The sequence below is a fragment of the Anas platyrhynchos genome, chromosome 9 (assembly GCF_047663525.1).
Source record: "Anas platyrhynchos isolate ZD024472 breed Pekin duck chromosome 9, IASCAAS_PekinDuck_T2T, whole genome shotgun sequence".
NCBI classification, from domain to species: Eukaryota; Metazoa; Chordata; class Aves; order Anseriformes; family Anatidae; genus Anas; species Anas platyrhynchos.
The window spans coordinates 10529838-10555031 of NC_092595.1; the positions used below are offsets into that span (position 1 = coordinate 10529838).

General features: G+C 52.9%; 2 protein-coding genes across 2 annotated transcripts; both read right to left on the bottom strand.

The window, feature by feature from the left end:
• Positions 1-13367: 13367 nt before the first annotated feature.
• LOC101800341 (cytoskeleton-associated protein 5-like) lies at positions 13368-17638 on the bottom strand. The gene is made up of 2 exons (XM_013109773.5): positions 14011-17638; positions 13368-13779 (listed from the first exon to the last, which is right to left on the bottom strand). The coding sequence occupies exons 1-2, from the start codon at positions 17626-17628 to the stop codon at positions 13507-13509; spliced, it is 3891 nt and encodes a 1296-aa protein (XP_012965227.4). The 5' UTR covers positions 17629-17638; the 3' UTR covers positions 13368-13506.
• A 4988-nt stretch (positions 17639-22626) lies between these two features.
• Positions 22627-24246, bottom strand: SST (somatostatin). Its single transcript, XM_027464662.3, has 2 exons — positions 24023-24246; positions 22627-23139 (listed from the first exon to the last, which is right to left on the bottom strand). The coding sequence occupies exons 1-2, from the start codon at positions 24158-24160 to the stop codon at positions 22927-22929; spliced, it is 351 nt and encodes a 116-aa protein (XP_027320463.1). The 5' UTR covers positions 24161-24246; the 3' UTR covers positions 22627-22926.
• Between the last annotated feature and the right edge of the window lie 948 nt (positions 24247-25194).

Sequence of the window (25194 nt, forward strand, 5' to 3'; positions counted from 1 at the left end):
TCTTCATTTCAGAGATTTCTATCTTAACAGGCCTATAAAGGAGCAGATTAGTGGCGATAAATTGGGTGGCAACTCGGCCTAATGTGTGAGCAAGTCAAGGCTGGGGCTCTCTGACGCGATGTGGGTGATGCTGCCAGAGGTTTCTCCTGGGTCCCATGGTGGGGCAGCACTGCCCTGTGCTGAGCTTCGTGGTGGGGTTTGAGGCTGTTTGTACCCAGGCACTGCCCCGTCCTCGGCCACCTGTATAGGTTTTCTGGACCCCAACCAGCAAAGAGAAGGGGCATCCATCGGAGCTCAAGGAGACCTTCAGGCACGGTGCCACCTCCCACTTGCTCCCCGGAGATGCCTTTTTTCCTCCCTGGCTGCCTGTAAACCTGAGCCACCCCCCGTGATTTATCCCTTCTGAAGCCCCGCGAGGCAGCGAGCCCTCTGGTGTGGGCAAGCCCACCCTGGCGCTGCTCACAGCTCCCCGCAGCTCCCTGGGATCATTCCCCTCCTCTCTGATCTCCTCCAGACGCCACCACCGCTTGTTAAACACAGCAGGTTTTTGAATCCTGGCATCCAGCTGCTTAACATCACCCGGCTTCGATACGGAGAGGATATCTCCGAGCACGTTCCTTGCTGACCATAAATACAGATATTTTTTCCTGTGAAATCCTGGCTCTATGAACTCCATTCTATTTACTCCATTAGCTACAGGCAAATTGTAAAGTTATAGCCCTGTGCCTCAGCGGGGAGGCCGTGCTTTGTGAGCAGCTCAGGCTCCTGTTAGCACAGCGCCGTGAAGGCGAGGGATGGGACCGGGAAGCCACTGATTCCCCAAGATAAAACTGATGTGAATAACTTCGAGAGAAACCTACCGAAAAGGCTCCCCAGTCTATTAACCACCGAGATTGGGGTGTGTACTGAAGCTGCTCTGTTTAAACCTTCTTCACCACACTGGGGGATTTTGCTCACTTTCCTCATTTAATCCACTTACATTTGTAGGCAGACGGGCGGGTGGGCAGGGACTGATCCCTCCCTCACTCCTCACCATGATATCTGAGCACTTCCCTCTGCCTGACACCATCGCTTAGTGGCCTCTGCCTGCATTTCTTTAAGGTGTTCAAAGTTGCTCTTTGATAGATAAATCCTCCTGCAGCTTAAACTGCCAAATCTGAAATTGTCCTGGCTGGAGAAGGGATTAAGCAGCAAACCTTTATTTATTTTCTTCCCGGTGCTCAGAACAGACACTTTATGGCATTTCTATGAGGCATAGCCTGTCCTGCCTCTACAGGTCCGTGCTCTGCCCAGGGATGCTCCTGGCTCCATCCCTCTGGGTCTTGAGGCAGCATCCCCCAGCTGGGGACCCTCCCTGGGGACCGCAGGGGACAGAGGAAGGAAAACGACCTCATCAGCCCATGACATTTATCATCATTGTACTTTTTATCCACTTGCATTAAGAAGACTTGCAGCTCTGCATGGAAAGGTCCTTGGGCATGGTTATTTTATTAATAAGCTGTTTTCTTCTTTCCCCACAAAAAAAAATGCAAAATCTGAACCTTGAGCCCTTCCCATCTGGAGATGTTTTGGAAGTCACCTATCAGTCACCTGGCTTCTGACCCTACTCAGAATGGGAATCCCCAGAAAAATCTGTGAGAGATGGTATCAGGGGTCCAAGCTGGCAGGTAATGGAGTCTTTGGAGCTAATAACTTCATGCCCTTTTGTTGACTGGCAGGTTCAAAATTGAATGTCTCTGGTTGTTGCTCAAGGGAGCAGAGCTTCCTGTGGCTGTTCCTCAGCAAACAGTGATTAAACTGAAGCTTTATGCTGCCAGGAGAAAAAAAAAAAAAAAAAAGGAAAAAAAAAAAAAAAAGAAAAGAAAAAAAGTAGCTTTGTAAACAAGCTCTCAGGAGAAGCCCTCCAGCTTGCCCTGCTCACCTTGTGTGTACAGAAAGCAAACAGCAAACACCAGCTTCCTCCTTCCAGTTTCTGAGGTTCACTTAAAAACCGCCAGGCTGAACTGTTTTGTATTTCAAACGTGGCTGGGAATCGCATCTGTCATTTTGATTTTGCACTGTTCAGGTTCTTATTTTCCCCAAGTTCATTTTTTTCCAGCTCGACTGCGAGCTGCACTTGGAGAGGAGAGCAGAGGCCGGGTACCTGTAGCCCTGGCTCCCTCTGTTTGGACAAAGCCCTGCTGCTCGCTCCTGCTCTCCGGGCTGCTCAGAGGCTCCGTACCTTGCAGGGGAGCTGCCCTGGGCAGACCTTGCTGGGTGTCAAGGGCATTGCTCCTGCTCCTCCTGGGAGGCAGGCACCCGGGTCACAGCCGCTGCTCCTCTCCCAGTGCGGCGTTTCCACGAATCCGACTGCTGAGAAACTCTTCTGCAGGAACATTTGGAAATGAGAGAGCTATTCATGCTATAAATGAGCAATCGTTTTTATTTTATTTTTTTTAATTTTATTTGATATCCCCTGACTTTTTCTCCTCTTTCCTCATTTAGCTGCACTCAGGACAGACACACCCCTGCAAGGGATGGGACACATGAACCACCGACGGCCGCCTTATCCCTTAGCTCTGGAGCAGGCTCTGGTTTTGAGCTCCAGGCAGGCAGGCTCCTTCTGCCTTTCAAATAAAGCCCATTCCTGTTGAACAGGGGCTTATTATCACAGCATCAGGAGAGGAGGGATGTTGCCATATAGCTAATGTGGTGATTTCAGGTACAGTTGCCGTTGCCTGATTAAACATCTCTGGGATCAGGCAGACTGCTTGGATTGAACGGGCCATTATCCTGTCCCGCTAATAGCAGACTCACAGAAGCACGTTATAATTAAAACCAGGATAAATGTCATCACTGAACTTTGATGAGAAGAGCTGCTGGCTTTGTGCACACCCAGGCATGCTGGGTGCAGCGCAGAGCACAGGTTCTGCAGCACCCTCTGCCTCGGCACATCGTGCTTGTGCTGCTCCGGGGGACTTTGGGTGTAAGGCACAAGGTGATTGCAAAGACTTGAGGGAATACAAAAGACCTGATGCTGTTTTCTGAGCAGGTGATAATGCCTGCCATGCCCTGGTTTTGGAGAATGGGAGCTGGGTGGTGGGACAAGGGGACCCTTGCCCTGCTTGGGTTTGGAGCTGAGGAGCGCGGGCAGTCCTGGGGTCCGGGATGCAGGGGAGCTAGAGAGGGTGCAGGGAAGAGTGAAGTGGTGCAGGGGATGGGAAAGCTGCTTCATGAGGAGAGAATAAAATCCCTGGGTCTCTTCAGCAGGCAGAGGAGAAAGGCTGAGAAAATCATAAAAGTTTTCACTAAGATGCCTGCAGACTTGTTCACCACATCCCACAGCACTGAGACATTGGGACACTCACTAAAGCTAGCAAAACACCAATTTAAACCAGAAACAAGGAGGCAGGTTTCTGCCCAGAGGCAGCACATTTCTGGAACACTGTGGCCGCCCTTACAGGAGCTGGTGTTACCCTGGCTGTCCTTCAACCTACGGCGCAGGGCTGAAGCAGCAAGCAGCTCCCCACCACCCTGATCCCCAGTGCTCAGCAAACTCTCCTCTGATTCCCCAGGAAGCTACTTAAGTAAGGGCTGTAAAATTCCTGGGGCTGCTTTGCAAGTGGGATGTTTGTCATGATCAGCGTGGGGTGTCACTTAAAACCTGATTCATCTGGATCCCCCTGGAATGACATACTTAATATGAATTATTTTTTACCCTCCAGCGATTTTCTGACTGCTCCTCTCTATAGATCTGCACGATATAGAAAATGGCAAATATCTGCTTTCATGCAGCCAACGTGGAAATTAAATAACTCGCTTCCTCAAGGGACATATTCCGCCCTGAGCAGCCCAGGTAGCAGAGCTGGCAGGCTGCTTCAACGCTTCTGGCCACAGGCACATGGCCCTGATGATTGCCCCTTGGGGACACACGCTGCGTGCACCCAGCAGCCCAGGTAGCATCCTCTCCGTTTGCAGCCTGCAGCAGCCAGCACCCATGGAAAAATCCCTGAGCAGGACCGAGGTTTTCATCCTGGGCAACGCACAGACTTCAGGCTGGAGGAGAATCATTGCTTGCAGTGCAGGGGACAGCCTCATGCTCCTGCTTGGGTGCACACCAGCCACACGTGACAGTGGTGTGTAACGAGCGTGAGTGCACCCCTGCATACACTTACATGTGTGCATCCCTCCTGTTTGCCCCACGAGTCCCCATGTTTGCAAGCACACGTGTGTGCCTGCGTGTCCAGACTCCCAGCCCCATTTCTCTGGGAAGAAGCCACTCCAGAGCTCTTTCCAAGTAACATTTCCAATAAAGAGACCTGCGTAAATGGTGCGTAAAGCTTTTATGAATCAAGCCCTTAATCAGAAGCTCGGGTTTCCGAGCACATCCTTCAGGCCTAACAGCCCCTTAATGCATTCATCACATTAAGAGTTAATTTACAACACGCGGTCTGAGACCAGCTCCTGGTCCTTCGGTGAGGATCCGCCTGAAGTGCGAGCCGCGTGTTAACCACCCAAATGTATTCTGCGCTCGGGAAAAAAAAATAAAAAAATTACCCCTGATATTTTCGCCCTTCAAGGGAGACTCTGGGCCATGGAACAACATAGCAATGGTGCGACGGGACCACCGCCGCGTTCATGAATTTTAGATGCCTGCGAGAAATTATCTATTTTGCCGGACCCTTGCTGGGCTCAATCAGTTCCTCCGTGGTTGGTGACAATTAAGAGCCAGTATGATGCAAAGAGGATATTTGAGACGCTGCTTGACACCGAGCCTCCCACCCCACCAGCTCTCTGCCTCCCAGGACATGTCCCCTTCTCTCTTGTTGCCCCAGAAAGGATCAGCCTGGTTGCTGTGCTCCTGGTTTCCTGGAAATGGGCCTTCGCACCTGAAGTCTGTGTGTGGAAACAGGAGTCATGCTGGAAGGAGAGGAGCTCATTGCCCATGGTGTGCTGCCCACTACAACGCTGTCCCCCCTCTCACCCCACTGTCCCCATGTATTGTGCCAGCACCGCAGTGTGACACGGCCCCGTGTCACAGCCTGTCACAGCCCAGCTGCAGACGTGGGCTTCACTGGGTTCAGTGCAGTCATACCAAGAGAAGGAGATGGTAATCAGCCAGCTTCCAAACCGAGCTGGCCAGAAAAGCTTTACAGTTTTGGATGAAAATGGCTATTTTCATTTAAAAGGAAGCATTTTTCAAAACATACCAATTTCTGAACAATATTGTCTAGGAAATTGCCCTGTACTCATCTGCTGGCGTTGGATGGTTTCCATCTTTCCTCTGTTTTCACTCAAAAGCAAACTCGGAGTTTATTATATACATATTCCCCTCTATATATCTGATATAGCTTTAAAGGTCAAAGAAAAACAAAGCATGAATTCACTAAAACTAAACATTTCCCGTTATAACAGCTTTCAAAAGCCAGCAACATTGGAGAGGCTTAAAACTTTGTTTGCCTGCTTCAGAACTAGGAAAAAAAAAAAAAAGAGGATTTGTGGAATTTTAATGAAACAAAACACAGGGTTCCCAACATGCTCTGCTACCAATGGACTGGAAACCTGGTGTGGTGCCCCTGCTCAGCACAATATTTCAGCTCAGGAGCATCTTCCCACCTTTACCCAGCCTGGCTCTCAGCTGGGCAGCTCTGCTCTGCTCTCCTTTGTACGAGGTGAGGCTGATGGCATCTGCTGAGGTTCCCCTGCGTGCACAGGGGTGGTGAAAGCAGTACAGTGTTACCAAAAAAGCTGCTGCTTCCCAGCCCAGGCAAATGCTCTGTTGACTTTTGCAACAGAACAGAGAAGTTCTCCACCACGCAACAGGCAGACAAGTAATCCTCGTGCAATTTATCGCAAATCTCTTGATCCAGTCTTTGAATTTGAGAGCCTTATGTAATGTAAATACATATGAAAGCCTATTAGCCTCCTTTGATCATATTAACCTGCCGCTGTGCACAATTAGTTTGAATTTTTTTGTCTGAAAAGCTCCATATTAGTGTAAGGAAAAACATAAGGGAGAGATTCAGCCTGTCAGGAGAAAATAACTTTTGAGAGGATGAGAATTTTGTATGATTACATGACTCAAGCATAATTCTTGCCAGTCTGTCAAGGAAACCAAGTTGGACTGTCTCAGGACCCCGTGGGGCTCTCTGCTGGGCTTGTCTTGGGACAGACACAGTCCCTGGCTGTGGGTGGATGCCGTGCATTACATAGTGGGGTGATAAATGGTGTCAGGATGGAAGAGGAGATGTCAAGACCTCGATATTAAAGAATTTGTAGCCTAAGTAGACACGGTGTTCTCAGGAAACAAGTGTAATGCTGTCCCTATTTTAAAGATCTTATCAGTGGCTGGCAGAAAAAGAAAAAAAAAAAAAAAGTGGATTAAATGTTAAATTCCCAGCCCAGTATTGTCTCTTATCCATGGGATCATCACTTCTCTCCCAGGGGCCCAGTTTCATGCTCCTTGAAAATAGATTGAGTGATGAAATGGAAGATGTCGTGTGTTGCAGTTTCACCCCGGCTGTTGACCATACTGTAGGTGACACTGCCTTGGATAGCCTGTCTGAAACGGATGCCCAGCTTGCTTTCTCCAGACTGCCTGGCATTGCCCTTCAGCAAGCTGTTCACGAGGCTTGATATCCCTGGAGATCAGCCTGGCCTCCACCAGAACCGATCCTATCTCCTCTCTCCTGTGTGGACAATTCACCTGACAATTCATTCAAGTAGAAGAAAGGATTGACACTGTGGCAGTGTTGCTCCTCCTGTACAGGGCATGGGAGTTATTAGCTTCCCCTCCAAGATTTCTGCCTGTGTTGGTCTTGCTGCTGGAGGAGGCTGGAGCTGCAGCCTCCCAGAGGAGACACAAGGCCTCTCAGAGCCACTTGTGCAATAACAGCAGCACCTCTTATCTGCAAAGACCATTTAAGCAGTAAAATACTCCATCGGAGCCGGGCACAGCCAGGCTTCCAGTGTAATTACATGGGAAGATGAGCTGTGGGGGGAAGGGAAGAAACCTAACCCTGTCCAACAAAGGTATTCCGGAGGGAGCTGCTTAAACTCGTCCACAGGGCTAATTAGCCGTGTTATTTTCTTGTTATTTCTGGGTCCCCTCTACAGTGTCAGATGTTTGATAGTCACCAGCAAGAGGAAACAAAGGGCATCCTCCAGGCACGGCACTGGAAGAAGGCTGGGTTTGCTGCTTCGTGGTCTTTTCACAGCCCCAGGGCCAGGGTCTGTGCATGGCTCCTTGGTCTGTCGGTGCCACCAAAACCTGACACCTTCCCTGCTTGTTTCCCTGTGTCTGGGGGTGCCGATATGCTCTGGTCTTCCTGGAAAAAGCCCACCCCAGAGTGCTTGAAAAATTGCTCAGTTCCTTCCTCTGTGACTCCGAGCGCTGTCCTACCCTCAGCTGACAGCCAGCGCACAATCAGAGCTAAGTGCTTTGTTTTTCAAGATGAGGCAGAGACGAGAGAGCTACACATGCCAGAGCGTTGTGTTTGCACTCTTCTCGGTTTAGCCTCTTGCACAGCATCAGGGAAGCTCTTTTAGCCACTCCAGAGGACCTTGCTGGCAAAGACACCGTCCTGGCATGGCCTCCCCATGCCCTCTGTGGGTTTTGTGAACCCCAGAAGTGCGAGAAACTGGGCATAGAAGTGACCCCCCCAAAAAAGCCAAGCTGTGTCCCTGGGGAATTTCATGGGGAAGGACACAGGGAACACGGGAATGGTGATAACATCTGAGCATTGCCATGCTTCTCTCTTAACTGAGCTGTTTTTGGCAATGTGGGGAGCTGTTTGCTGAAGGAGGCAATAGGTGGGCATTTCCAGGTTTGTGATAATTCGTGGAATTGTAAAGAAGCAAAGAGGAGAAAATAGCAGGGGACGCAAATGCACGAGATATCTTTCCTCTGCTTCCCTGTTAGCAATGGTTTTCTCAGCAGTGATAATTCGGGAGGGGCCCTTTACCTCGGCAGCCACCTGAGATGATTTTCCAATTAGCCAAATTCTCAGGCTGGCTCCCGTGAGCTGTGTGGAGAGCTCCTCAGCAGCGCATTACGCAGCCTGCTTGTCATTTCCATCCTGGCCTCACGGGTGGATCTCGCTCTGAGCACACCAGCTCTGTGACTACCAGCTTCTCTAATACTTTTTCTTCTTTGAACCTGTACCTTGGAGGCTCTCAGGTGGCTTTTCTGATGCAGTCTGAAGGACCTTCTGGGCTTGCCAATGTATGCTGGCTGGAGGGGACAGGGGTCTCCACATCGACTGCACCCAGTTAGTCCTGGAGCTACAGCAGCATCAGGAGCTTTTGGGGTGTCCAGCAGCCTGATGGCAGCCAGCCCTTCAGTCAGGAGTATTTATCAGACTTCTGGGTGGGCTTCTCTCAAGAATATCATATAGAAAGTGAAAAGAAATGATGTACCTGGAGCCGGTCTGTCTGGGTGATGGGCTCGGGGGCAGGATGGTGTGGGAGCAGAGCCAGGACACCACTTGTGTGCCTGCTTAGGACACACTCTGCTCCTATGATTGCTGAGCATGGGCACGCGTGGCAGCAGCACTGAGGGCAATCTCTCACCCATGCTTGTCCCCGTTGTGTTACAGACCAGGGCTGTGCTCCCAGCACCAACAAGCAGCCGTGTAAAGAGGCTGGAAGATGCCTGTGGGGCCTGATCCTGCCTAGGCCTGTGCCAAGGATGGATGCACAGCCCATGGCAGCTTCTCTAGACCAGGCAGCCTTTGCCAAATGGGTACCTGGAGACAGCCTTGGACAACCAGCTGGTACGCTATAAGTCCCGTTATATTAATAAAGGCTTGGCCTGAGCTTCTGGGGAGCAGTGGTACGCTTCCCAGTCACGACGCCTTCTTTCTACGGGCTCCCAGAGTTGTGAGCCATGCCAGGTACCTCAAATGCTCTCTGATCTGCGTATTGAAGTTTCTCAGAGATGGATTACCATGTGTAATTGCCATGATGGATAACGCGGCGTGGTATTGAACGGGGCCCTGGAGTCATTCAGGACCTACATTCGCCCCGCATGTTCAGATGGAAAATTAAATGATTCTTAAAATAATAAATGTGCACCCTGGAGAGAAATACTCAGCTGCTCCCTCAAGAGGAGCTGTGCTGTTCTTGTGTTGAGCAAGGAATGAGGAAGGTAATTGAAAAGTTATTACTTTGGGGGCAAATTTATCTTGGCTTGTATAGCGCTGCAAATACACTTGACTGGTGAAGCAATACATGAACTGTAACAGGGAGAGCAGACTGCTGCAGAAAAACCAGGCCAAACGATCTGGGGGTGATTTTTGCACAGCCCTGTGCTCCGCGTGGTGGCTGCGGTCCTGAGCTAAGGCAGTGCCACCCAACCCGGGTGACAGCGTGCAGGCTGATGTGTGCCACGTGCCCACGGAGGTCCCCAAAAGCTGCAGGGCAGTGGTCAGAGCAGGAGTGCTGGGACACGGGCAGCAGGCTAAGAGAGGCTGCCCCACGCCAACATCTCTCCAAAAGTGCCACGACTTCGAGCCCAGCGCCCTGCACCTTCCCCATGGGCAGCTTCATTGGGTGGTGCTGGATGGAGACCACAGGCACCCTGCTGTGCTGTCTCCAGCTGCTAGCAGCCATTTGGGCCCTTCCATGTAATTTTGTCTTCTCTGTGACCATGCTGTGGAGGTGGAAGCAGGATGGGAGGACCAGCAGGTGGGAGAAGGACATTATTGACATATCTGTAATGTGAGGCTCAGCCCCAGGACAGGGGCAGGGTGATGGGGGAATCTCTGCCTTTGGAGATGCTCAAACTTCAGCTGGACAAGCCTGTGACACAGCTTGGAAATTGTCCCCTCTGTGCAGAGCTGGAGGCCTCCAGAAGTCACATCCTGCCTCAGTCACTCTGCTTCTGCTGGGCTGGTTTGCAAAGAGAAGGAATTAAACTCCGCTCGTCCCACAGAGGTGAGGATGTTTTGGGATCTGCAGTCAGCCTCATCAGAGAGCTGAGCCTCAGACAAGCTACAGCTGAGGACATTTCCACGGTTGTGCTGGAGGTGTGAGGGGTTTTCAGGTCTCCCAGACCAGGCAGTGACAAGGGTGAGGGTGCCCTTTGGGATGGTGTGCTGATGCTTTGAGAAGGTGCTGGCATGGATGCGTGGTGCTCCAGCCCCTCAGCCCTGGGCCCTGCACACCCCAAAGTGAGAAAAGCTAGAAAAAAGCAAAAAAAAAGCAAAAAAAAAGCAGAAAGGGGAATTTGCTCCTCTGTGTCTGCTTAGGGCCTGGCCTGTCTGCAGGGAATTTCAAAGCAACACTTCAAAAGTTTTTTTTTTTTTTTTCCTCTTTGTTTTTAAAAATTAATTCAAATGAAATAAAAGTTTTCACATGTTGGCTTTGCTGTTTTTTATTATTAAAAAAAAAAAAAAAAGCTCTCAAATAATTAGAGTACTCCAAGTAAACAGGCTCTTCATGCTTTATTACCTGATGTGTATTATGGCTCTGTTAATGCACTGTGGCATTTCTGCCATTTTCCGTATTTCAAAATGTTTTAAAGATGGGACTCAAATCATCAGCATTAATTGCCAGCGAAACAGAAATGAACCTTCTAAAAGGGAAATCATTTTATAGCTCTAATTTGATTAAGCGGCAAAGCTCATTGTTTCCATCTTAGGTGGACAGTAAAAACACGAGTAAAGTTAATATTTATTAATCCTAATGTGCAGGCCAGGTAATTGCATTGCCCGCTGCGGCAGCGAGGGCTGCGTGACTCTCACTTGCTCTCTTGCTGTATGTTTGCACACCCTTTGGGTAAACAGGAAAACGAGGAGGGTTTGGTGCTAATTAGGGAGACGAAATCTCCTTTGCAAAGGGCTCCTGATTTTAATTGTGAGCTCGGTAATTGTGCCTGGTGACAGTGGCCCAAACCCAGGGTGGGTGAGCAGCTCCGGGAGGAGCCGTGGCTTACGCGGGCAGAGACGTGTCCGTAGGCGTGCACACGTGTGCAGGAGCTCTCTCATGTCACATACACGTCTTTCCACAATTCCAAAATGACTTTTTTTCCCCCCAATTTTTTTCTCCCTGTCCCTTTCCTTGCATCCAGCGGAGACGTGAAGCATCCTGATACCATGAGCAGGGCCAGCACCATGCTGTCACCAGTGTGACCGACATCTCGGGTTCCCCAAACCTAGGAACTTCTGGGGCTCTTTCTGCCCTGGCTCCTCTGCAGCCAGTGGATATTTATCTCTCCTTGGCTGCTGGCTCAAGCCCAGTTCAGTGCCTGGATGGTTTTGCCTTCAACAGTTTGCTTGCCCATGTCTGTGAATCCGCTCACTTCCATCAGTGCACTGGGCAATTCTTGGCATCTTGGCTGGTGGACATTGGGCTCTTCTGTAGGAAAGATGCTTTATGAGGCAGAAGTAGGTGTGCACATTGGGGGAAAACATGACGATTGCCCAGGGCATCACATCACTAAGTCAGAACCACACTGGGCACGCAGCTTTTACATCTCTGACTTAAAAACACCTGCATCGAGCCCCTCTTCCCATGGGGGCATCACCCTGCAGCCATGCAGTGGTCACCACGACCTCCCTGTCTGAATGTGAGCCTGGCTGGGACCTGCCAGGCTAAGGCAGAACCAGCCCCCAGCTCACCAGACGTGGCCGTGAGCAGGTGCTAAACCTGTGACCTCTGCACCAGCACCGACCTGAATTAACACGAGCTGCTTCCCAGATCATTTGTGCTGGGCAGGGGCAGATTAAGGAACTTTCTGGCCTCCTCCCAGTCCACTCAAAGAAAAGAGCCCCGGAGGGTCACAAACCGACCATTTGATTTCCCCACCAAGCCAGCTCAGCATCTTGCAGGATTGGCCCCCTTGCATCCTGCCTTTTAATTGCTGACTGATTGTAATATAGGATTTTATTTTCCCTATAATGACTCTTGGGGCCCCCAGATGTTCTCCTCAAGTGTGGTTGCGTCAGCACTAGAGACTGAATGACTGATACCAGCAATTTTTACAGCTTGAAAGGAGAGAAATATGTGAAGGGGATTTAATTTAGCTCTGATACTGTGTCTTCATCTTCAAGACTCTACAAGAAAACGACATCAAAAGGTTATTTTACAACGAGAGGAGGGAGAATTAGCCTGAGAGGGAGAGATCACCGAGCTGGCTTTCTAATATCAGTTCATTATAGGGAACACGTTTGCACAGCCGCTTCACTGCTGCTGTTAATTTAAACCAAGATGATTAAAAGCTGTAATTGCACCATTTTAAATAAATGTCCGCTATCTGGATTATTATATTTTTAATTAGCGTGGCTCTGTCCAATGTTTTTATCTCTCTGATTGATTTGTTTATGCTGCATTTATTTATAATGCATTGATCTCCCTGACCCTGCTACCTCCCCAGCCTGCAGTTTGGTCACAGTTCCAGCAAATGGAAGAGGGAGTCTGACCTGAACCAGGAAAGAGCAAAAGGTATGGGTCAGCTCTCTCTCCCGAGCTCATCACAGCTCTCCTTCTTGCCTCCTGACCCAAGAGCTCTTCTGCTATTTGCTCTTCCCCAGGGCTGTGGAGGAGGCTGATGGGCTGGACGGCTGGCTGGCAGGGAGGTGGGATGGGGAAGGATTGAATTGTCCTTCAGGAAAACCTGACAAACCCGTGGTGCTGGCAGGAGCATCCCAGGAACCTGAGGTTTCATCCTGTGTGGTAGGACCCATCCTTTAAGCATTATGTCCCCAGCAGGAGCATGCTCCTCTGTCTTCAAAGGACTGTCTAAAAATGCAAAATTTCCCTGGCAGAAGGCAGGATTTCCTGGCAGGTTGTGCTACCTGTGCTGGAAGTAGCTCCTGCCCAGAGCTGTTGAACAAAGCACATTTGCAGTCCTTGCTCTCTTTCTTCGCACCACCTGAAGCAATGCAACTATTGGGGAAACCCCAGATGAGCACCTAAGCCCATGCTGGACCTCAATACCCCATTGCATGCTGCTGTCTGTCAGGGGCAAGGAGAGGCAAGCATGAATACCTTGTAGATCGTTGTCCTGATGTTCAGGGCACTTCTGATTGCTGCTGGAGGGTGTACTGATGGGTAAGTGCTGTGAATATGCAAGAGACCTCTTGCTCCTATAGGCCTCTGGGTGCCTCTGCTGCTGCAGTCACTCACAGTATCTGCGGGACAGGGGCTGCCGTGGACCCCCTCGTGGAGGTTGTCCAGCTAGGGTCAGCATCCCGACTGGTTCTGTGCCCTGTTTTGCCCTGAGACCTCTCTCCCAGACTCGGTTTTGCTATGAACACTGAGCTCTGCAAACAGGCAAGTCCTACAGCACTTCCCTGCTTCCGAAAAACAGCAACAGAGACATCAACCAGAAACCCAAACCAGCTCCTGGGCTTTGCAAGCCTGGGAAGCCAGATCCCAGATAACTCTCCTGGCATCCATGCTAGAGTTGCTTCTTTATTGGTTATACGATTCACACCACCTGCCCCATTGATGGGTGCCCAGAAGAGTGCCAGCTTAGCTCTGGGACTGGTGACTGAACACCCACCTTGGCTTCAGGGCCCGCTCCTATTTCTGCTGTTGTTTCTTCGTGCCCTCAGGGACCCCACTGCTCTGCAGCCCTGGAACAGAGGGAGAAGCGTGACACGGGCCCCTTGGTGAGGAGCCAGCTGTGGGTGGCAGGTTTTCCAGGCTGCAGGATGGATGAGCAGCTTCTGGGATCTCCGCTGATCCAAGGGGAGCTGCTTCTGCCTCTGGGGACATGTCCAGGGAGGGTGGAGGAAGATGTTCTCTGGTGTTTTGCTCTGCTCTGATGACAGCCAGGTTTTGATTCAAATAGCTCTGCAAGAAGAGGGAGAGGTTTACCGTGAAAGACTCCAACTTTCACTTAAAACATTTTTTCTTACATTCCTACAATTCCTCCAGACCCTCCCTCAAACTCTCCTAGGAACAAATATTCTGGAAGATGTTCCCTAAGGCATTGCCTGTTTTGTGCTTTGCAACCCTGCCAGCTGTCCAGGGGACCTCTCCCCCTGCCCCTACAGCTGTTTTATTTGCCCCAGCAGGACTGACCGTCTTTCGGAGGTAAGCTTCCACCTCGGAGCCAGCTGCATCCTCAATCAGGGTGAGGTGGTCCAGGATCCTTGCCCCTTTCAGCTTGCACAAAGTGTGCAGCAGAGTTTTCAGGGTCCGCAGAGGGAGCTCGTTCGTGCACTGCCTCAGTTTCTCCTTTGGGATTGACTTCAGGAGGGTGTTGACATCCAGCAGGATTTGGTCCAGGTCGATGGTGTTGATGGTGTGTGGGAGAAGACGTGTAGTCCTCCAGAGACATTTGGCCAACAGGTCAGAAAACTTATCTGGGCTGCCCTCGGCACTCAGGCTGCCTTGGAGCAGCTTGAGCAAAGCACAGAAGATCCCCGTCTGGTCAGATTTTTCTAAGACCCTTCTCATGAGGACATTAATGGACTGTATGAGCTTCCGATCTTCCTCTCGGTCCCCCTCCAGGAATTCCAGCATTAAGGTAAGGAGGTTGTGCATTACATCCTTCAGCACCTCCATCGAGGCCTCCTGAGCCAGGTTCTTCTCCTGGAAGAGAAACAACATGGCCTGGATGACGCCTTTGCATCGCAGGATGATTTGGTCCTTCCCACATTTCTCATCAGATTCCTTCTGCTTTTGGATCAACTTGAATGGTTGGAAGCTGGCTACGAGGAACTCATTAACATGCCCAGCCATGGCTTCTGCTTTGTTCTTCTGCCTCAGGATATTCTCAATTTCTTCCACCGCCTGAATGCTGGTGTCAGCATCGCTATTTCTGACGCCACAAATAAGGGAATTAATAGCAGGGGTGATGTTATGACACGTGTTTTCGGTGTCTGAGGAGGAGGGCAAGGTCTGGAATTCAGGGATCGTTTCTAGATGAATGATGTCCCTCAGATTTAAGTGCCTGTATTTTCTGGAGACCAGCCTGCACTCGTGCTGTCCTGTATGTGGAGGCAGAGACCGAGGAGCCTCAGCCGCCTTATTCAGATTTCCTCCTTCAGGGCTGGTGGGCTCTGGCTTTGAGGGTGCACCTCCTGCCTGCTGGCAGACGTCTTCACAGCCGGTGTTTGACTCCTGTTGAGGCTTTTCACAAAGATGTTTTGCTGGAGACACTCGTGGCCTGCCAGGTTCCTGCTCTGCAGTTTGTCCCAGCACCCGCATATATTCTTCAGGGAGATCCCCAACGATTCTGAGCACAATTTCCCCATGGGTTTTGCAAGCTGTGACCATGATGTTTAGAGCAGCGTTATGAATAGCTCTGTCTTTGTCTCCAAGGAAGGCAGCTATCTTCTTCAAGGCTTTGCCAGGGCTGGGCTCACACACCTCCAGGCCGTACTCCTCGAGCAGATGACCCATCTCCACCAGGCATCCTGCCTGCTGCTTGGTGTTCTGGAACTTGATGCCTTCCATGAGGAAGCTGAACACCTTCTTAGCTGGGTACACCAGGCACGTGCCCTTCAGGACAGCGTGCACCAATTTACAAATGACTTTCCTTGGCTCCCCTATCTTCAGGACGAGGTATGGGAGGAAGGAAAGGGCCTCATTCTCCGTCAGCTGGTACTTTTCTTGGATCAGCAAAGTCAGCAGCAGGTTGAGGTACTCCAGGCTCTTGATAAGCACCCACGTGTTGGAGTCAAAGAAACGCAGGGAAAGCCATTTCAGGATCAGGTCCAGGCAGCTGATGACTCCTTCCTTCTCTGTCTCCAGGTGCCTGATCATCATGGCCAAGGCTTTGATTTGGTGCAGGAAGCTGGGGTGGAACAGTTCCACCTGGAAGCTCCTGGACACGCAGCTGCTCATCTGGGCCTTCAGCTGCTCGATGTACCTTTTGTTGGGAGCAGTGAAGTTCCACTGCAGCACTTTCCTGCTTTTCTCGTCCCTCAGTCTTTGCTCTTTCCCCCTGGGGACAACAATGAAGATGGGTATGGCATTATCCTCATCCTTCAGCGTGGGCTTTGCCTGTGCTTTCCCCTTGGCTGCACCCACGTCTTTCACGCCTTCCTCTCCTGGCGTGGGCTCCTTGGGACCCTGCTTCTGCTCTCTGCCGGGTTTGGGTGCTGGCTCTTCAGCTGATGCTTGTGAAGAGAAGGTTGTTGTTGCAGGTGGTGTGGTTGGAACAGAGGGCGAAGTGGCAGTGGCGTTGTCTGTAGGCTGCCCAGACAGCGACTCGACAGAAGCAGCGGGTTGTGCTGACAGGCTGGCGTTGGCATTCTCCAGGATCGCCAGTACGTGCTCCCTTGCACCCGCCTTCAGCTCGCTGGTGGCCTCAGCCATCTTCTCAAAGCCCAGGTGCATGATGAAGAAGGGCAGGGCTGCCTGTGAGGCTGCGAACACGTCCCCGTTGCTGTCCTGTAGGCAGGAGAAGAGCAGCGGCACGCAGCGGAGCAGGCCCGAGGGAGCTGACCGCAGGGTGGGCAGCTCTTCAGCCAGCCACTGCGCCAGCTCCTGCTTCTGGAAGGCCATCGCTTCTCTCAGCTCTCCTGAAACCTCCTGCCCACCCAGCCACTGCGATATGTCGAGCTGTGCAGCCCAGGCATTCACGGCAGCCAGGGCGGCCGCTCTCATGCTGCTCTTGCAGTCCCTGAGCAGAGCGATGAGGGGAAGGCCCAAGTCCTTCATGTGCTGTGCGATGTTGGAGCCCATGGCTGTGGAGAGGTGCTGGAGGACCTTTAGGGCCATCTGTACCAGGCTGGGGTTCGGGTGGTGGAGACAAGCCCTCAGGGCTGTTGGGAGCTCTCCTATGTTTGGCTGGATGTGTTTGGCATCCTGAAGGATGCAGGCGACCTCTTCCAGGCCCTTCTTCTGGACGCTCCAATCCTTCTCCTGCAGCTTGGCCAGCAGCTGTGGTGTGATCCTGTCACTAATGTCTACGGCTCCTGTTCTTCTGTGATCCTCCTGGGTCTCATCACCCAGGCCTGGTTTGGGGTTGGCACGGCTGGGAGCTGGTGGGACCTTCCCCTGCACCTTTTTCAGCTCGGCATCTATCTGGGGGAGAAGGGGCAGCTTCTCACTCTCCATCAGCTCTCTGAGCGGGTCTCCCACGTACAGGTAAATAACCCCCAGCAAAGTGATGGCCGATCTCTGCACGCTGGGCTGAGCAGCAGCGAGAGCAATCCTCAGGGTATTTATCAGTGTCTTGGCCTCCATGCCAGCAAAGCCAAATTCCAGGATTGCCTTTGACAGCCAGTCCAAGATCTTGGTCTGGATCCTGGAATTACTCTGTGAGAAAGCCAGTGCCACAGCTGTCTGTGCTGTCCACGGCAATGAGCATGCCTCTGCTATAGCTGTCAAGGCTCCTTGGGCACTGGTGCTGCACAGCACGTCTCCCACCATTTCCACCACACTTTCCAGGACAATTTGAGCAGACGTCCTGGAGAAGTCCCCTTCCTGGGCTAGCAGAGTGATTGTGTGGAGTTTCTTCTGCATCACCTGGAGCTTTGTCTCCTTGCACCCCCGTGACAGCAGTCTCACCAGGGCTTGGCACGGTATCTCGCTTTTCCTCATCTCACAGATAGCCTTCTGCAGGGTCTCTATGCTGGAAATCCGTTCTTTCCAATCGTTGCTTTCCAAGTGCTGAATGCAGGTTTCGGGGAGCATGGCTGCCACCTTTTCCTTGCACTCTTCCTCCGAGAGCTCTGGTTCACACATCTTGCTCGAGCCCACCCTTCACATCTGCTGTTGGGCTCTGTCCTTCCAGGGCTGGCCAGGTTTCCTTCCAAGCACCCTAAACGAGGAGCAAGAGGGCGGCGCGGGGTGTCCTTGCCAATGGAGAGGTGCAGATGTTACGGCGGCACCTTTGGGCCCCTCCTGGCAGGGTGCATGGAGCCCACGAGCCACCTGCCATGAGTGCTGGCCATTGTGAGGTCGGAGCCACCCACGGGGAGCCACAGCGCTGCGGTGGGGTCCCAGTGTCACCACTGTCACCAGCAGCGACCACTCTTCCTGCAGGTGGGTCCAAGCCCCTGGGAGGAGGCATCAGCACAGGCAGCATCACCTCCAGCCCTCATTGCCTCCGGGGGTGGTTTATTCGGGCTGTGGAAGATGTAGTCTAGAGGCAGGGACAGCCACACATCGTGCCACCACAGCCATCTGGTCCCTCGAGCCTGTAACTGGACATAACCCTTTCTCCCTCTGCCCACACGGCTCCTGCTGAGACTGGGAGGCTGGCAGCTGAGTGAGTAAGGAGTAGTTTGGGATGCTGAACAACAACAAAATTGCCAGGGGAGAGAAGATTTTCACTGAGCCAATTTTTTTAAAGGTTTTCTTTAGAACAAAACCCACCGTTTTTAAACGTAGATAGCACAGTTCGCTTTTATGCTATTTAACTTTCTTCCAGCCTGTTACAATTTGACACCTTTTGCATGAGAAATGCCCTGTAGAAATGAAAAACAGGCACTCAGCCGTGGGCAAAAATCTCTGGCAGTGCAGCAGCACTGCCTGCGTCCTCACAGGGAGGTGAGAATCCTACAGGGAAAGCTCCTTTTTGGAGGTGCCCTGCATCCAGCTCCACTGCTCGGACAGCCCCTGGTGCAGAGGAGACCTGTGCAGAGCGTCTGCCCTCACGGACAGGGATGCACAGACCACGAACAGGACAATCCGTGCTCTTTGGCTCTCTCTGCTGGCTGCAGTGCACCCCACTCGTGGGCTGGTGCTCCTCAGGGGGTCCCCCAACATTACAACCCCTGGGGAAGAGGCTGGTGTGGGGAGCAGAGCAGCAGGGACAGAAGTCCCGTGTTGGAGCCTCTGGGAAGGATCACACACCGCAACGAGCACTAGAAGTAAAATAGGGAAGGAAAAATGTGGCAGCGAGGTTTCCCCAAAAAGCCTTGCAAATGCAACAGCTGATTTCCAGGAGGATCCTTTTCTTCCCTAAGCCTCCAGCTGGAGGGACAGATTTTCCTTGAAGGCAAAACCCAGAGCTGCGCAAGGGAGCAAATATTCGGGAAGCATTCACCAACTCTGCTCCGTGCCGGGGGAACAGAGCCTAACAAGTGCTGAGGGACGGGCACAGGAGGGCTGGGAGCATCCCTCTGGGGCCAGCTTTGTTGGGGCTGGAGGCTGGAGCGTTTTCTCCCACCAGCAGAGCACGGCAGCCTGCCTGCAGCTGCGAGGGATCGGGATGCAGGCAGCAGGGAGCAGCAGCAGCGATGCTCTGGGGGGTGAGCAGAACCAAGTCTCTCTCCCTCTGCCCCAGCAGTGAGCAAAGCCTGGCTCTGAGTGCATCATTTCATGCTTTCTCAGGGCATCTCTCTATAAGAAATACCGTGGACCTTTGTGAAGCCTCGTTTTGTTAATTGAGTGGGTTTTGGTTCCACCCAGGTGGGTTTCTTTGCTGGATGGTGCTGGAAATATCAGGTCATGGCACAAACTGCCACGTGTACTGTACATATGAGAAAAACTGTGCTTGGAGATATTTTTAGAGAGCTTGTTAAATTTGGGGGTTCTGCCAGGCATTTGCAGGATAAGCCTCCCAGGACTGGGATCCAGACTGCTGAGGTACTCACAGTATCTGGCCAAAAAATTCTTCTGGGTATGCTATTAGGTGCTAACAAAAGCGACAAATAATTCACTAATAAAACAAAGGAGAAAGAAAAACGCTCAGTGTAAGTGAATTTTACTGCATTATTCTGGTGAGAAGCTGTCAAAGAGTCAGAAGGTGTTCGGAGGAGAGAGAGTACAGCCTGTTCCTTTATCATAATAACTTTTATTGCCTAGGTATAGTTTCTCACCCCGGTCAATAAGCATCCTGCTGCTTTGTTTTCAGAGCATTAGGGCTCGGTTACAGCAGCAAATGCTTCTTTCCAGCCGCCTGGTGCTGACCCACCCAGGGGCTGGGGGCTGCTCCAGTGCTCCCCAGAGGTGCTGGGATTTTGGCAGGATGGAGGGGAAAAAGATTCCCACGGTGAGAGCAGGAGCCTGGGAATAGGGGATGCTCCCAGTGCCCACAGATCAGAGCAATGATGAGTCTGCCGTGACACTTGCTGGGAGCTACAGGGGCAGATTAAATACAAAAACACCGTGGAACCTCTTACAGGCTGTTCTGGGTGAAGGACAGTTGTGCCCAGGGGTCTGGGCTCTTTGTAATTTCTGCAGAGCCAAAAAGAGCAAGCTGATGCCAGAGCGGCCCCAGGCTATGAAGTCTGGATCCCAGAAGCATTCCTCGTGCACCACAGCTAGGATTGCTTCGAGCTATCTGTCACCAACGAGCCCTCTGGGCCAAGGAAGACTTGGCCTTTCTAACAATTTGGGCTTCATATAGCGAAGATCCTGGCCTGCTTGCTAGAGCCAATGGCCCTTCCTGGCATCATTACTTGGAGAGGTTGCTGCTGGGGATGGCTGAGCAGCTCATCGCTGGCTTCCCATGGGGGCATCTGTGCTCTCAGGCCTCATACAATCTTTTCTGGTTTTCAATAAAAGCGATCCTTTGGACAGCAGTTTCAAGCCCTTTTACATGGCTCCTCATAGACATTTCCCTGCAGTGCCTCATGAATCACCAGCTGAAGGTACCTGCTGGGGTGGGGATCACTCTGGGTCTGCCCATGCCACCGAGTGCATGAGGAGAGGTGAATCAGCCAGCAGGGACCATCACAGCCCCCAGGCTGCCCCAAGCTGATGCAGGGGCTGCACCTCCATGGAGCCTTGGCTCTGAGCTGCTGAGAACCTCACTGGAAAACCTCTCTCAAAGCCTCTCTTTTCCCCTTTGGCAGCTTAGACCTGTGGAGCTGACCGCACCGTGTGCTCTCACCCCACATCCAGCCTGGCACGAGCCTTCCCAAGCCAGCACACTGTGCCGTGGCTGCATGGGCAGGGATTACATCCAGCCATTTAATCCCTTTAGCCCATAGTTCCCACCTATCTAAGAGAAGCAATAAATCTTTCTTTGTCTTTGTAGCCTCTCTAGCTCAGCAAGGCAAATCCATCTCTGGCATCGTGTTTGCACGGCTCCCAGTCCCTGGGATTGCAGGTGCTGCTGTGGTGCTATTACGTGTGATGCTGCTGTGTTCGATGCCCTGGGAGCCACCTCCCCAGCCTCCAGGAGCTCCTGAGCTGCCTGAAGGAGCAGGTTTGTCTGTCTGCCTCCGAGCAGAGGGCACTCACACTTGCCTCCACCAGTACATCTTCATTAAACCACGCAGAAGCCGCCGCGCCGTGCCGCCAGCCGCGCCGGGCTGGTGTAGCATGTGAATCACTTCGTCTTGGTTCCTGCCTGTGCCCGTGGATCATCCATATCCCTGCTTGTGACGGGCTTCACTCCTGCAGTTGGCAGGATTAAACTCCCTTCAAAAGAACTGCCTGAGCATAGTGACCAAGAGGAAAAACCTCAGGCGAGGAGCGCTCTATTTATAGCCCGTGAAGGATGGACTCGGTGCATCAGAATATTCGAGCCCCCAGCACCTCCACCCCCCTCTCTGTTCCTATAGCTGCTGTCTTACAGCTGTCTCGGCACTGAAGAATTGGATGCTTTTTGAAAGCTGACTGGATCCTCAGGCAGGAGAGGAGCAAAAGGGACAGGGGTGGGGAGATCTCAGCTTTGCTGAGTCCCCTAAAATGTGTTCCTTAGAGGACAGCCAGCAGCAGAGGAATCAGGCGTGATGTAGGACTGGTGCTTTCCCCTTGGTCTGCATCTACGCTTTCCAAGGGGGTCCTATTCTCACCCTATCTGCTTTCAGGGCAGCAAAATGATCTGCGTTGCTTGCACTGCCCACAGCACTTCCAGGAGGCTCCCCCAGGGCTGCCCTTTGCTCCCTCCCAGGGGTGAGTTAACGTTGCACCCAGCTCAGCTGCACCAGCCACAAAGAACAGCAACCCCAGTTCTCACCTTTGGATACGATGTCTGCAAAACATTTCCTACCTTTACTCCCGAATGATGAATTTCTGATCAAAGTGACATTTGTGCCCCACGCCTCCAGCTCACCCATGACTGCACGACTTAAAGCAGCACGGCTGGGAGGGGAAGAGGCTCTGGAAAAGCACGACGAATTTATCTTCCATTGGGGAAAGTGTTTCTTTTTCTCAGTGCCATCTCCTACCCAGCTGACACTTTTAATAATGTCGTTAATGATGATGGAGTGGGTAGAAAAGCTGCTGTAGCAGGTTTACTAGGTAGAGAGATGCTGATGGCGTGGGGCTAGCACCTTGCCTTTACAGGGATGCGACCCCCCTGCACAGTGGAACAAAGGAGAAGTTTCTGAAGGGATTTCAGAAGCGGTGTTTGCTGGGGATGTTGCAAGGGATAAAATACACCAGGTAAGAAAATGTTTTGGTGTTTGTGAGTGAAAAGAAAAAAGGCACACTGGGGGTAAAGCAGCACTGTGAACCTCTTTTTTGATACCCACAGCTTCCAACACACAGCTGTGATTTCCAGCAGCATCACTGGAGCTGGGTGCAAATCCTCTAGCCCAACCAAATTACCGGTGCTGTGGATTTGACTCAATCCCAATTACAGGGATTTGATGTCTAAAATACTGCAGTGTCCCTAGGTCCCTTAGAAAGACAACAGCAAAAAATTTTACGTAAAGAAATTGTGTGTTATATATGTGCATGTGGGGGCTGTGCTGCCATTTGCCCCGAGACGGGCAGCGTTTCCAAGACACGCAGGCTGAGAGAGGTGAATGAGGTTTCCTCAGTGACCAGCAAGTCCCAGCATCACTGTTTGAAACATAAACTTTATTGCAACGAAGGATTAAAAATAGTACATCTGAAAGAGCCGCAGAGTGCATGTCATTAAGGAACTAGTCAGAAATCACAACTCAAGCAAATCGTGTACAATTGGAACAGAAAGTTTTATTAAAACAACTCGAAATCGAACTCAGATTTTCCTCGCGTGTTTCATTTCACCATAACCGTGTATTTACAGTCTTCGCCTCGTGTGGTGAAGGTTCTGCTCGGGGCGGGGGGCTAGGAGGAAGGCAGGGATGGATGGGGAGGAGAGGTGGGTTTCAAAAGCTAACAGGATGTGAAAGTTTTCCAGAAGAAGTTCTTGCAGCCCGCTTTGCGTTCCCGGGGCGCCAGAGCGGGGTTTGAGTTAGCCGAGCGCTCCAGCTCCAGTCTCACTTCGTCCTGCTCGGCCCCTCGGGACAAGTCCTCAGACTCCAGGGCTTCATTTTCTGTCTGGCTGGGCTCTGAGAGCAGTTCTGCCAAAAAGTACTTGGCCAGTTCCTTGGGGAGAAGGGAGAGAAAGAGGGAGAGAGACCACGATTACTCTTCGGCTACCTGGGGCTCGCTCTGTGCCCTTGCTCTGCACCCAGGACAGCGGCACAGCTCCGCAGGAGACGGGGAGCTGCATCTCCCCAGCAGCTCAGCCCAACCAGCAGCTGCCCCAAAGCAGCCGTGGCTACAAAATAAAGCAGAGCAGAAGAGCACTGACATCTACCTGGTGTGCTGAAGGGATCGCTGGGCAGGGAGGGAGCTCACCCGAGTGTCTCCCTGCCACCCCATCCCTCCCAGATGAACTCAGGGAGGATGCTGAGGCTGCTGCTGAAGCGGCACGGGGCAGGTTTTTGGGAAAGCAGCTGAGCTGGGGCACCCTCTCACTGGGGGATCTTTCCTCTCCTCCCTCCGAGCCCCGGATGCCCCCTTGCATGGCAGAAGACACCTTCCTGCTGCATCGAGGCAGCTGCCTCAGTTCTGCACCCCGGAGAAGCCTCGGGGAGCTTCTCCAGGGGCTGTGCTCTCTGTGTGGGCAGCTCCTCATCTCCTACAGACTGGGGTGAGGGGGTCTCCCCATCCTGTCCCCAGCCATCCAGCCACCATGGCCAATCTCTGGTGGGGAACCAGGGGTCTGTCGGGGAACCGGGGGCTGCAGCAAGCGGCCTGGGGTCTGGAGCAGGGACATCGGGGAGGTTTGGTGAGGAATGCACTGAGGGTACCGGGGTGCGCAGCGGGGAAGCGGAGGGGTCTGAGGTGGGGAAATTAGGGGGTCTGCCAGGGGGGATGGAGGGGAGCAAGGGAGGGGAAGCAGGAGGAGAAGCGGGGCTGCGCAGCGGGGCTGTCGGGGTCTCCAGCGGGGTGCCCGCCCCGTCGGGGGGGGGGGGGCTCTCACCTGCTTCCCGGCGGCGGCAGCCAGGGATTTCTGCAGGAACTGCCGGAGCCGAGGGTCCGAGGGGGCGGCCGAGACGGTGCCGAGGGCCAGGGCGATGGAGAGCAGGGCCAGGGCGCAGTGGAGGCGGCACGACAGCATCTCGCCGGCGGGGCGGGCGCGGGCAGGAGGCGGCGGGGAAGCGCTGGCGGCTCCGCTGCGGCTCGGCTCCGGCGTTGGGGATCTCCTCGCCTCCCGCCGCCTTTATAAACCCTTCTCCTGACGTCAAGGCGGGGGCGCCCCCCTCGCCCCACGCCGCCGGGGGTGGGTCCCTGCCCGAGCTTGGGGAGGGGGGGGGGAGCCGCGGCCGGGGATGCTCCGCTCTGCCCGGGGCTGGCCAGGAGCCCACGGCGCTCCCCCCACTTTGTACTCCCCTCCTCGGTGCTTTCCGGCTGCCCCCCGCCTCCTTTTCTCCCCAAACCGCCGTCTGTCTGGGTCCTCGACGCTGCTCGTCTGTTCTCCCCTCTCCGAGCCTCCAGCATCCCCCCGGGGGGCGGTGGGGAACCCCCCGGCTGTGCGCCCCAGCGGGGCTGCCCGCCCCGTCGGGTAAGAAAAGGCTTCAGAAGGGGGGAAAATGCAAATCTTCCCCCAAAAAGCGGCTTAGCAGCAGGGAACAGGGGGTGCTGAGCTGTCCCCGGGGGTAATTTCTGCCTCCCCAGCTCTGCAGCATCTCTGCAGCTGGGGAAAATGGGGACCAGCCGGTGCCTTGGTGTCATGCGTGTCCCCCCGGTCCTGGGTTCAATGGTGCTGGTCCCATGGGGGATGTACCCATCATTGGGACAGTCTCCCCATCTCCCCCAGCCTGTCCCCATGGCTGACTGGTGCCCACACAGAAGGATCCTTCCACACCAGGGGACTCCCCAGCCCTCTGCCAGCAGCAGGAGCAGAGATTGGGGCTCTGCTACCACCCCACTGTGTGGTGTCGGGGGCCCTCTCCTCCCATTCCCAGCTGGAGGAAGTCAAAGGCTTGTGGGAACAAGGCTGCTGCTGCTCAGAGGTCTCCAGAAATCTCCAGAAGGACTCTTTCATTTCATGTGGAATTAACACCCACCCAGCACACTCACAGACTGCCTTGCTGAGGCTGGACTAGGAGTGAGGAGAGTGTACCGAGGTATTCCTGCTCCACTTTACAGCCC

Bases quoted from the DNA above. Each gene is read 5' to 3' on its own strand.
- LOC101800341 (XM_013109773.5), bottom strand. From the start codon at position 17,628: ATGTGTGAACCAGAGCTCTCGGAGGAAGAGTGCAAGGAAAAGGTGGCA. The intron at 13,780-14,010 runs GTCAGTCCTGCT...CTCTTCTTGCAG, and splicing joins AAGCTTACCTCCGAAAGACG to AGCTATTTGAATCAAAACCT.
- SST (XM_027464662.3), bottom strand. From the start codon at position 24,160: ATGCTGTCGTGCCGCCTCCACTGCGCCCTGGCCCTGCTCTCCATCGCC. The intron at 23,140-24,022 runs GTGAGAGCCCCC...CTTCTCCCCAAG, and splicing joins CTGCCGCCGCCGGGAAGCAG to GAACTGGCCAAGTACTTTTT.